This window comes from Toxotes jaculatrix, chromosome 8 (genome assembly GCF_017976425.1).
Source record: "Toxotes jaculatrix isolate fToxJac2 chromosome 8, fToxJac2.pri, whole genome shotgun sequence".
In the NCBI taxonomy this organism is placed as follows: Eukaryota; Metazoa; Chordata; class Actinopteri; family Toxotidae; genus Toxotes; species Toxotes jaculatrix.
The window spans coordinates 585,012-598,175 of NC_054401.1; the positions used below are offsets into that span (position 1 = coordinate 585,012).

At 41.0% G+C, this 13,164-nt stretch overlaps 1 protein-coding gene across 1 annotated transcript; it reads right to left on the reverse strand.

The window, feature by feature from the left end:
* Positions 1 to 663: 663 nt before the first annotated feature.
* On the reverse strand, positions 664 to 11,189 carry cmtm7 (CKLF-like MARVEL transmembrane domain containing 7). Its single transcript, XM_041044583.1, has 5 exons — positions 10,952 to 11,189; positions 9,975 to 10,151; positions 8,394 to 8,492; positions 7,809 to 7,890; positions 664 to 7,280 (listed from the first exon to the last, which is right to left on the reverse strand). Exons 1-5 carry the CDS (start codon positions 11,063 to 11,065, stop codon positions 7,267 to 7,269), a joined length of 486 nt encoding a protein of 161 aa, XP_040900517.1. The 5' UTR covers positions 11,066 to 11,189; the 3' UTR covers positions 664 to 7,266.
* Positions 11,190 to 13,164: the final 1,975 nt, after the last annotated feature.

Genomic DNA, 13,164 nt, shown 5'->3' on the forward strand with positions numbered 1-13,164 from the left:
ACATTTTCAGCATCAAACACTCCTTTAGTCCTGAAAACTGTCTGTAAAACGTCTGTGATGAAACCTGTTACTTCTACTGAAAAGTAGTAACGAAACTTGACCAGCAAAGTTTAAACTATTCAACCACGGATTCTAAGTTAAAACAAAACGTAAAAAGTGGACAACAAAGTAAATGTGTAAAGACAACATGCCCAAAATACGAACCCTCACCCTAAACAATTAACTAAACCTAAACAAATAAATACCCAAATTCCATTTATAAATTTCCAATTTCAAACAAAGACTAAGATGTTTTGAAAATTAAGATTTTGTTCGAGCCAGATTTAAATTATCTGGTAAATCATCTTCAGTTACACTGAAAGTTAAAGCTCTTTAATACACTGCTCGATTCTCGTCGTTAAGTAGAAGAAGCACAACCTTCTTTGTCTTGAATATTTATTAGTATTATGTTAATCTTTAGTCTTTTTGATTGAGTCATGTTTCGGTTTTGTGCATAATATCTTGTTTGTGTTACATGTTAGTCACTGTTTGTGTTTTGCTTGTGTGGGTTTTCCTGTACATTTCTTGCACAGTTTCGTGTATTTGGGGACAGTGCATTATGCGCCTGTTGTCTTTTTTGCATTGGTTGTATTTTGTATAAACTTGAAATTAACATTAGACAGAAATGGTGCAATGAGCCTTTAATTTGCAACATGCAACAAATCACAACTTGTAGTTGAAACACACTTTTAAAAAATGTAGAAAAACAACACAAGTCATGTGAGTTCTTTGTAATGTGACCTATAATACTGTGGACATCTTTTCTTCTAAAATAGAATAAAATCATTTCTGCACCAGCACAAGCCTGAAGACACACGTCGCCATTTTTAAACTGGCTCTGGTTTCTTCAGTATCTTTCCCCTCTGAAACCATGTTGGCCCATCAGCTTCCAAACAGCAGCTTAATGGACCAATCTATGCTTCAACAGAACATTAAGGCACTTAGGAGAAAAATCTAAGTGATCTGAACTATGAGGGTGTCTGAGTCCACTGGGTTTATCGTGTTTAAAAGACTACAGCACTGTTACTTCATGTTTTAACCCCAGTGCTGATCCAGAATCGTTAACGGACACATCGAGAAACATTTACGTCACGCAATAGTTCGTAAAATCTGCTGGCGAAGAATGTTGACAGTACAAACTCACTGGACACAATCTTCTACATAACCTTAAAGAAAGGTCTCTTCCACAGGGGTAAGCATCAATCCCCAGAGTATCAATACTATCTACACTAAGTGTTGTTTTGAGTGTCAATACGAGTGTAACTTATCGGGCAGCAGCATTTTAATGATGCATTCAGCTCATAAATCATACACAATAGTACATTAGATGCTTTTGATAAAGATATTGGGGATTCTGGCCCTGGTATTACTTGGTATCAGACTAAATTGAATTTTCTGATATCACACACCAGTTCTGTGAAAGTCAATATAAACTACAGAAAATCAAAGATAACCAAAGATCTCTTTCCTGATTCTGCTTTGTCCTGACTTTAACAGAACCTTTCTCAGTCTGGGTAAAAAGCTGTTAATGCAAGTTCACTTTTTACAGCTCTCCACACAACCCACACACAAAAAGACACAACAGTCTAACACTGCCTTCCACTCAGTGAGTTTGTACATCCAAGATCATAACGCACTGTGGCGGTCCTGGATCAGCAATTATGAGCCACCAAACTACAGACCATTTACCAGCACTCTGTATCTCCCAGTGGACACACAACCTTAAATCAGGTCACTTTGCATCAGTGGGAATAAAATCATTAAGCATCACAAAGTACATACATGCCAAAATAAATAATGTAAACAGGCTGGTTTTGCTGGAGCCAGAATGAATCACTGGTCAAATCTCATGTTGTTACAGCTGTCAGAGTTTATATGACCAGCAGGGCTGAAGTGTCCTCCTGGAGTCCTCCTCACTGATGGACAGATTCATTCTGGTTCCACACAAAACGACCAGGCAGCAATAAAAACTCAGCATTAGGTTAAAAAATAAAGGATGCACCAATAAAAAATATCCAAATTTGATACCAAAACTGGTTACCAGGCAGATACTGATGGAAAAACTTGATATATCAAAAGTTCAATGACAGAAATACAAAATCTTGAAATAAATCAAGTCGTGCGAACTAAATCTCAAAAGATCTACATGACTTTTGTCCAGTGATACTAAACAAGTGCTTTAGCTTCTGATATTCATTAACACCAGGGATCATTTCACTGTGGTCAGCTAAAATGGTATCAGCAACAAGTTTTATCAGTGCATCTTTAATGGAAATAAAGCTTTCAAATGTCAAACTAAAATACAGTACAGTGAAGCAGCAAACGCAGCACATGTGAACGTCATGGACCATCACAAAAACTTAAACACAATATGTAAAAGTGAAACGCAGCGACGTTTTACTGTGTAAAAACAGCTTCTGAAGAGTTGTGCCTGTGTCAGGGTGTGACACTGTAAAGACTGCTACACACTGTGTGACTCTGGCCTGTCTCCGATAAAAGCTGACAATCGTGAGAGAAACGCGGCGACATCTTTGGTCTGAAATCCAACACAGGGGCCCTGGATCAGTCTGTGAGACACGTCCACCAACTTCAGGCACCAATTTAAAGCTTTGTGGACTTTGTGGAAATTTAGGACCTAACTTAGCAATGTCTCCCACTCAGTTTTATTAAACTTACATCCAGGACGGCAACTGATTGTTTTCATTATCAATTAATGTTTATCATTTTTTGACCAAGCATTTTATGTTTAAGAGGCCAGAAGAAGTAAAATATGGTGATCCTAATATCCCACAGCCCAACGTGAAACTGTCCAAATCCCAACTTCCAACATCAGACTGAAAAAGGTAGTAAATCCTCACACTGGAGAAGCTGAACTATCAAATGTTTGGCTTCTTTGCTTAAAAACTGACATTAACAATTCATCAGTTATCAGAACAGTTGCCAGTTACTTTTCTTTTTTCACAATCTGACATGTTTCAATACTTGATACCTTTGAAGAATTTAATTAGACCTGTCTCGCACTGTGAACTGCAGTGAACCTGTTCAACTGCTCTGTAATCACACAGCATGTAGGAGCTTCGAGGGTTGCACCAGAGATAAGGCAATAATCTGTATTTAAATCCATTCTAATTTGTCCAGTAAACCTAAGCTTCCACATGGTCAATGTCAAAGTGAAACATTCGATTTTAATTTAATTAGACAAAAATCCTTCGTAATGTACTTGGTGCTGCTTCAGAAGAAATGTAAAGACATTCAGTGCAAAACCTGAAGCATCGCACTAAGAGTTTTGGCATCTCATCAACAGTAAGGCAGTAATCTGAGGATTAACGTCTCTGACTGAAAGCAGAGCGCAGTTTCACATCATCGAGTTCTCAAACAGGAAATGGCAGGAAAGTTTCAAACTAAATCACATTAATTTTTTTTAAATGAAGTCCTTCCAGCACCCAGAGGAAAACATCAGTGGATATGGCATTTAATTCTACAAACATTTCTCAGAGACAGAACCACTGTAGTGGCAGAAATAATTAGACTGGTTGAGTTGGTTGAACGTGTAAGAATGACTGGTTTTCAACGAATTGGTGATCAAAACATAATGTAAAGTTAATACAGGTAAAAGGAAAACAAACAAAAAAGCTGCCCTGGCTAACAAACAAGATTAATGTCATATCAACAACAACGCCAAGTTATGCTAGTGTTAGCTTGTTAGCTAAGCCTAGAATAAAATTAAAATTAGCAGAAATATTTTTTCCATATAACAAAGTGCACATTAACGATATGAAATTGTTTCATGTCATTCTCCACCAAAAATGTTGGTAATAACCAACGAACTTTAAGGATTAAACAACATTAGCTGACTAGCTACTTTTTTGGTGTCCATAGCAGGGTATTCAAAATGGTCAGGTACTGAAAGCTAGCAGCAAATGTCTGGTCAGATTCATACTGTTGGTCGCCTTTGGTCCAACGTGAACATCTGATTTAAGTAAAAAATGCGAGTTTATTTTTTTGTACTTGGCCAAAGTTCTTGTGAAAGGTGCCAAAAAAGTATTATTGGAAGATTTAGTGAGTTACTCAACTCCCATTTTGGTGGGTAGGAACACTGAATGTCAGGTCGATTAGAAATGTTTGTAGAATTAAAAACATAAATTTCATTTTAATGAATACACCTAGCCATTGGTGTATTATTAAGTGGACGGTTAACGGCCCAGATACACTGATTGGTCAGCGAACTATGGAGCCGGGGGCCATATGATGTGGAAATTTGTGCGCACACATTAATAAAGTGTAGTGACACCAGCTTTTAGTCTGTGCTTTCATTTCGCTGGTGTGACAGTTAAATGCTCCAGTAATACTTTCAAACTTTCTCAAAACAATTCAAATTTCCTTCTTTTATTTTGAGCAGCAGAAAAGTCTTCAAAAGTTCAAAACTATGAATCAGTGCATACGTTTTGCTAACCCATGCATGTTTTTTGATCTGAACATACAGTTTATTGATCCATATGCATGTTTTAGTTAATCTTTAAGTACATTTAATAATTCTATCAAATGTATGTTTTACAAATCCATGTTTACAATTCATCATTAATGGCTGTAGGTTTGATCTTTTCATGCATATGGCTGATTGACCTGTGCACAGATTTCATTAATCTGTACGTCCCTTTAACCAAATAGATTTATTAATCCATGTGCACATGAATCAGTACGTTTTATTACCTCATGCATACATTGCATTAATCTGTTTGCATTTTTCATAAATGTTTTATAAACATGTAGTTCTGTTTTATTATTCTGTATGCACATTCTATTAATCTGTGTGAACGCTTCATTTCTGTTTGTAAGTTTTCTTATGATTTCATTAAAAAGGTTTAGTAACCTGTGCGAGTTCTATTGATTGTCAATCAGTGTGTACATTTTATCAATCTGTACATATATTTTATCAATTTATCCATGCATAAATGTTTCTGATCTGTGCATACGTTTCATCAGTCCATTTATAGATATTAATGTACATACAATGTACATCAGCTGTGTGCAGTGACTTCTGCAGAGCAGACGTATCTTTACATGACAGCAGTAGCAGCTAATCTTTAAATTCAGGGCTTGGATCATAATTCTGTGCTGAAAGTCTCTCTCCTGCATCCTGCTGCTCATCTGCCTGCACATCTTCACCTTTCTATCAAATGAGCAGCACAGAGGAAACAGTTCTAAACTCTAAACACTAAAAAATATTTCTATGGTAACCTTCCAAATATCTACCATTAACAGACAATGACACACTCCAGTGACAGAATCCTCCATTTTCCTGCTTCGATATTCAGTCTCAAACATCTCACACTTACTGCAGATCTCGCACAGAGAAACCTACATACACGCAGATCAGATCCTTCACAGGATGGGACAAGCTTTAAAAACCAATGTGTACATTCTGATTATTAAAATATGTACATTTAATTATTTTATGCGTATACTTCTATTAATCCATGCATGTTTTATTAACATGTGCGTAAAGTTTAGAGATTTCCACACCAGTAATTTTCTGACCCCTGCAGGGCACCATAGAAATCATTTTCGCTTTTTAGTTCCATTTGAACATGGCTCTTTTTTTCGGGATGATTTAGAATTCTTTCTGATGGGCTTTCTGAGTGCGATGGAAAGAAACTTCTGATTGAATTTAAATTCTAATGGCTTACAGTTTGATTTTTAAAAGCACCATGGACAGTCGTCCTGTCCTTTAGAAAAACTGGACAGCAAATTGATTTGCTTGGCTGTCCTCGAAACTCTACCTATAAATAGTTAATCTGATGTCTCATGGGAGTTACTGCCCTACCAGAGAAAGCTTTAGGTCACTTTAGTAAAAGTTAATGATAATTTTATCGTTAATACCTCGAATCAATGGCACATTCTTTCTTTTTAACACAGTAGTAAATTCCTGTTTGAACATTACTGATGGTATTATTTTAGATTTTTCTTATTTCCAACAAATCTCATGTGCAGACTCAACCAACTGTCAGTGGCTCTCAGCTCCAGCCCATTGGCTCAGGACCAAAATTTAAAAAAACAAATCACAAACACAGAGAATCAAACTTTTGTAAACAGCTGGGACGCCGTTCTCAGATCAATTCGCCGTAGGTTTTGCTCTGCACACGGAGTTTGTTGACAATAAGGAAAATATAGATCATCACCAAACATTTGTTGTCTTGGTCTTTGTGTTGGTTTGCATTGTTAGCATGCTAATGTTTGTTTGTTTCATTTCACACACATATTTAGCATGCTATTATTGTTTAGCACACGTAAGTATTAGCCCCTGAGTAATTTAGCATGCTAACAAAGTCATTAGCATGCAGGACATTTTCTGTGAAATATTAGCTTGTTAATGTTTGTTAGCACACCAGAATGATGACAAATCGTCATCAAAATTAGCATAGCAGGCTAACAGGGCTATACTGTGCATCATTTCATTGCTTGGAATTTAAGAAGCGTGATTTTAAAAAGACCTTAATGCATCCGTGGTCCAAACTGCTTTTAGTGAGCTCGAGGAATTTTCCAAGAAGAGTAAAATGTTGGAATGGAAAATCAAGCAAATCAAGCTGGATACTGTAAACTGAGGAAATGCAACGAGGCGACACAGACTGTGGCTGCATTCAGAGCTGTGAGGGAAACTGTCTGACTGCTTTATGGCACAAAACACAGGATGATCAAAGTTTTCTAAAAAGCTTCTCTAAATCTCTGATCGCTGATGGTGAAAGAAAGGGAAGTGTTTTTGGAAACAGAAAACTATTTTAAACAGCTTGACCCTTTTTAAGGGAGGGGAAGTCAGGATGAGAAGCAGCAGGGATGATGGGAAATGTAGTTGTGACAACAATATCAGGTGACTGTTTGCACGTTGATACTGATTAGACCATAAATACTGACACAACAAAAAATGTGGCACTGAGCACCTTCAGTGTGTAAATGTGATTTCAGAAGTTTGATCAGATTCAATGAGGAATAAAGAAATCAGAGTGATACTGTAACTACTGTCCTCTCACGTTTTACCGTAATGATCAGGGATATTTATGTTTCCGATTGTTGAAAACGACGGCTGGTCCTGGATCAGCACTTCTGTTTCCTCTGCAGTATGAGTTATAATCCAATCAGATTCATTTCCAGGGGGTTGCTAGGCAGAAAATTGACCAGGACACAGCAAATGGCCAACACAGCCATCTGGCTCCTTGGAGACAGATCGCTTTCTTACACTGCTGCACCTGAAGGGAAGGAGGGAGGGAAGGAGATCAGAGGGGATGGAGGGAGTAACGATGGCAGAAAAAAGAAAAGAATTAAGGAAGGAAGATGAGGTAGAAAGGTAGAAGAAAGTTAGGCTGATTTCTACTGTGGATCTGATTCACGTGTGGTTATCATTGAACTCTCTTACGAAACAGACACTTGGTTCAATGTAAAAAAAAAAATCTTGATATTCAGTTCAGTTCCGCTTTTCAGTTCCTCTTGATTCGCAGCGTTAGTACTGACAGCATTCCTCACTGACAGCAGCACAACTGTGGGCTACAGACATGTTCAACACCCGTGGGGTCCAGGGGCATCCACCCTCACAGGAACATGTTTACTACACGTATGTGAAGGATGCTCACTGCTCTCTGAGATGAAAACTACTTTTCTCTCCCATTAAATATTCTGATATCTACTTTCATGAAGTCGTCGAAGCAGAGTTTCTTTTCCTACAAGTTTAAATTTCTAAAATTTAATTTTATGTAAAAATTACGAGCAGCAGGACGCACCAGTCTGATGAGGGCCACAGGTCACGCTGTAAGACGTCCACAAACTAACGGCCATCAGGAATGTCGCGATGAACCCAAACACCTGAAAGTAAACACAAACAGACAGAGTCCATGTTGACATGAAAACACCACAGTTTACTGCAGTTTAAGAAAATGAGCTGGACGTTGTTCCTTTCTTGTCTCGTGTGAAACAGATTTTCTGACTGGTGAAGCAGCAGAGCTCAGCTTCACAGACGTGGACATGTGAGGTTTCTGCAGAAATGGATTCCTCAGACCAACAATGTTATCAGCAAAGCTTTCATGTGACTTCCTGTGTAATCAGAGAGCGGGAGGACGCAGGAAGGACGGGGAAACTCCCACAGGGATTTTCACAGTTTAACAGTTACTGAATGATTTTTTATTTTTTCCTGTGACCAAACAACCAAAGCAGACGTAGTGAAGACTGAGAAGACGGAGACTTTTCATCAAATAACATCTGGTCGAGTGTTGGGAGGCAGCTCTGTTAATCACTCTGTTCAGTCTCTGTTTCCAGCCCTGTGTGCTGCAGACTTACCCAGGTATCCCAGAGTCTGTGTGTTTACGTACCGACGCGACCACCAGCGCTGAAACTCCTGCACTCTTCACCGCGGCCACGATGGAGGCGATGGCGATGAGGACGGTCCCAACCGAGTAATGAAAGAACTCCTGAAACAGCAGCGACAGGATTCACAGTGAAGCAGCTGAAGGTTTATCACAACCCTACTGATCACGTTTCACAGTCTGTGTCTTCACACAGCATCAGAGTATTTGGGCCAAACACTGCGCGTCTCTTTTTCTCTCCAGTGTTAAATAAAACCACAGCACTGACAAACTGAGCTCAACTGAGTTCAGTTAGTTTGAAAAGTGTTTTTTTCTGTCTCAGCTTGAAATGAGCAGATTTAAACACTCGTTTTCAGAGTGAGAGAAGTAAAAGGTTCATCTTGTATTTCAGTCACGAACAAAACGAGAACGAATTTCAAATCTCGACTCTGAAGCTAATATAAACGTGAAATCCTTAAAACTGGAAATATGAGCAAGAACAACTGGACAACAACTGCAAACGATGTCACATGATCAACAGCACGGGCCGTGTGTGTTTACACTGATTCTCAGAAAACATACATGTTATTCTTCACAGGTGTTGTACCTCTTCTTCATAACTTCAAAATCAGTAACTTAATTAACTTAATTAACTAATTAATTAAAAGAGTTTTTGATCCTACAAAAGATTCAGTGAGATTCTCCTGGTGTACGAGAACTTTAGATGAGAACTGATCCGTTCCACGTCGTCTTTGCTGTTTCCAGCTTCTACGATGAAAATAAAACATCTTCAGTGTTTGGACTCTCAGACAAACGCAGGCCGACCAATCACTGAGCAGTCTGAGAAACTCTGCACTCCACTCCAACACAATTATACAAGAATGAAAAATAACATTTTCCCTGATGAAAGTCTAGTGAGTGAAAGCTGGGATGAATTATTAAACACTCAGAGAGGAAACGTGTTTTTCTGTGCTCTGTAAAGACAAACCGCATCAGAAGGTGCATGTGTAATATAACTGTAACTAATGAGGACCAGTTCACAGCTGCAGCTTTTCACCACACATGCTTCCTTCCTTCCTTCTCAACGCTACAAAGATCAGTTCTGGGTAAAACATCGAGTGAGTTCCTGCTCTGTAACGCTGAGGATCAGCAGACGCATCAGAGGAGCGGAAATTCACTGGAAATGTAAAAATAAGAACGTGAAGAGATCAACCTGCAGGCCACACACACACACACGCACGCACACACACGCACACACACACACACACACACACACACGCACACACACACACGCACACACGCACACACACACACACACACTCACACACGCACACACACACGCACACACACACACACACACACACACACACACACACGCACACACACACACACGCACACACGCACACACGCACACACACACACACACACACACACACTCACACACGCACACACACACACACACACACACGCACACACACACGCACACACACACGCACACTCACACACACACACACACACACACACACACACACGCGCACACACACACACACACACACACACACGCACACACACACACACACACACACACACGCACACACACACACTCACCGTCAGAGGCCAGTTGATGCAGGGCATCTTCGCCTGCAGCCTGCACAGGTGCATGAGGAAGAAGATGAGGAAGGCAATGAGGAACCACAGCGTCACAACCTCAAAGTACTGGAAAGCTGCCCAGCTGGGCCAACCCCGCGCACAGCGGACACAAAGGAAGGCGATGAGCAAAGCAAGCTGGGAAAAAAAAACAGAGACAGTGCAACTGTTAGGATCTTAAACCATGTAACACCTGGTGTTAGACAGAGGACGGCTCAGAGGGATCAGGTGCATCAGGCTCTGATACACAGCTGGTAAAGGAACAGTTCAACATTTTAATAAATGAAATGTGTTACTGGGAGCGGTTGTTTCCCAGGGGCCCTCGTTTTGTTCGGAGGTCGCACACACAGCGACGCGGGAAAATTCATTTCAGCTTCTATAATCAAACTCTCTGCACAGAGACAAAGTCCACAGGCTGCAGTGAGACACTCACACCTGATGTTCACGGACGACAGAGGACGAGGTGAAGGCACAGGTCACCTGCATCTCACACACACCTGTAATCACCTGAGCCTGTTCTCAGTCTGCTGTGAAGCTGATCGATCAGCTGATCTGTCCCATCATGTGATCAGCAGACTTTTCTTAATTAAATGTTCACTGATTCACCAACAGATTAATCATCGGATAAATCAATTAATGAACTCTAATAATCGATAAGACATCGGTTAGTTGCCCTGTCTGCATCATCGGTTCAAACCGAAAACCCACAGATAAACCCGGGTTCATTTCACTGATCCGGTTCTTTCACACTTTCCCCTCTAACGTCCGGTCCTCACGGACACTCCACCTTCACGGTGAAGCTAACGGCTCCGTCTGTTAGCTAAACCTGCCCCGGTGAGTCGGTGTGAACAGGCTCGGTGTTAAACCGGGACGTCTCGGTTAAACTGCGGTTAAACTCCGGGTTAACTCCGGGTTAACCCGTGACATGTCAGACTCACCATCTGTCCGATCTTGAGCAGCCCCGGGATGGTCCGGGCGTAGCCCGTGTTCAGGACACCGTCACCGGACGTCATGGTCGTTGTTGTCGTCGTCGTGATGACGGTGTGCGACATGCAGCCGGTAAACAGCGACGGTAAATAACACGGTCGTTAAATCTTTGAACGCGTTGAGCCGCAGCAGAGTCTCCGTCGAGCAGTAACGTTACGGCGCGTCCGTCGGTACCGTGCAGCACCGTCAAGGTACGGCGCACAAACAGCGACACTTCCGGGGACAGATTTCAGAATAAAAGCCTCGGATGGGAGGAGCTGCAGGTTGACTTTTCCAGAAGGTGATAAATTATAAATCAATATTGAAAAAATAGTGTTCAATAATAAGGTCGCGGTGAAAGCCGTGAAATTAAATTAAATACATTTTTTAGAGAAAACCATTAAACTGTCAGTAAAATAAGGATTGATTCGTTTTTAAAGGACAATGTGAACATTTCAAAAATACTAAGTATTTTCTACCAAATCCCAGTGACATGAAAACTGAGCTGAACTTTTCAGTCCCTTCTGTCTCACACTCACATAAAATAATGGATGCTGACTGAAAAACACTGTCACTGAGTGTTTTCAGGCCTCAGACCTTCAGCTTCCTGCTTCCTGTCTCAGCAGGACGTTTGTGCAGTGACCATTGTCAGATTGTTAATTACATTCACAAAGATATAGCTCACACTCACGGCTGCTAACACGGACAGTTACCATGTGAGTGTTAAAATGTTCTATCCAGCATGAAGCCACAGCACCATCTGTCCCAGCTCACACACATCGAAACGTATTTGGATTATTGGAGTTTTATCCCAGTTTGTTTGTCAGAGGTCTAACACACAGTCAGACGTCTCCCGTCCCCATTAAGTGAATGAAAACTGACTGTTTACTTGTTTGTGTTTGTTTGAGCCCATGTAACAAACACAACTTGACATGTTTCCTCATTTAGTGTTCTGACAAAATGCTTTGGTTGTTTTCATGTTTTTTTGCTTTCATTATTTGTATTTCATTTTGTATTTGGAGAATTTTATTCTATTTGATCTTTATGAATCAAATTCATTGTTGTTGTTGTTGTTGTTGTTGAGAGACGGCAGGTAAATTACTGACATGCTGACCACCTGCACATCCTGTACTCAGGCGCACCCTCGTGCCTTTATTTTGAAGTGAACATCCTGTATCTCCTGCTTTCATAGTGGTTGAGTGTGTGTTGACAGGTGTGTGTGTGTGTGTGTGTGTGTGTGTGTGTGTGTGTGTGTGTTGGGAGGTGTGGTCCCTGTCAGGAAACACTGCAGCAGCAGCAGCAGCAGCAGCAGTGCTGAGTGTGAAAGCTCCAACAGCAACATCCAAACACACAACTGTTCTCTGATCAGTGGTGAGAACACAGAGCTGCAGTCAGGACGGTACCACACACACTGAACACACACACCGAACACACACACTCTGAACACACACACTCTGAACACACACTCCTCCTACATCAGATCGAGACCCCACACTGAGAGTTTCAGTCCTTGTCTGTCATTTAACATCACATGGTTAAAAGGTAACATGGTTGTTTTGTGTGTCTTTGTGGTTGTTTTGTGTTGTTTTGTGGTCGCAGCACCAGCCACCCCTCCAACCCCGCCCTGGGCAGTGAGGATCAAACACCTTTCTCAGGGTTAATGAACGTCACAGAGCAGAGGCTCGAGCTCAGCTGAGCTTGATCAGATCTTCGCCTGCTGAGTGTTGAACCCTCAGAAAGATCCATCACAGCTCTGTGGTTTAAAGAAGCGTTGATCTTCCTTTTCCAGAAGCATCTGTGATCTGTCACTCGTCACTTCCATCCCGGCTGAATGTACAGCTCATCGTGTTAAATCTTCACAGGAGAACAGTGAGTCACCAGCCTCGTATCTGGATCAGCCTCCTGAAAACTAAAATGCTCTCACAGCTCTGATGAATAATTTAAACTGCAGCTTCAGAAAAACCAAGAGGAGACGCACAAAAACAGACAATGGGGCAAAGTGGGCGACTGCAGCAGGGCCCTTTTTACAGGCTGCATCCCTGAAGACTTTTCTCTAATTAAACCAAAAAGTGTCTGAGCATCTGAACCCCACCCTTCTGTCGGGCGTCTGGTCTAACAGGCTCAGTACTGCCCCCTGAGGCTGGAAACTGCTAGCTGAGAACTGCAGTGGCTCATTTCACACTCA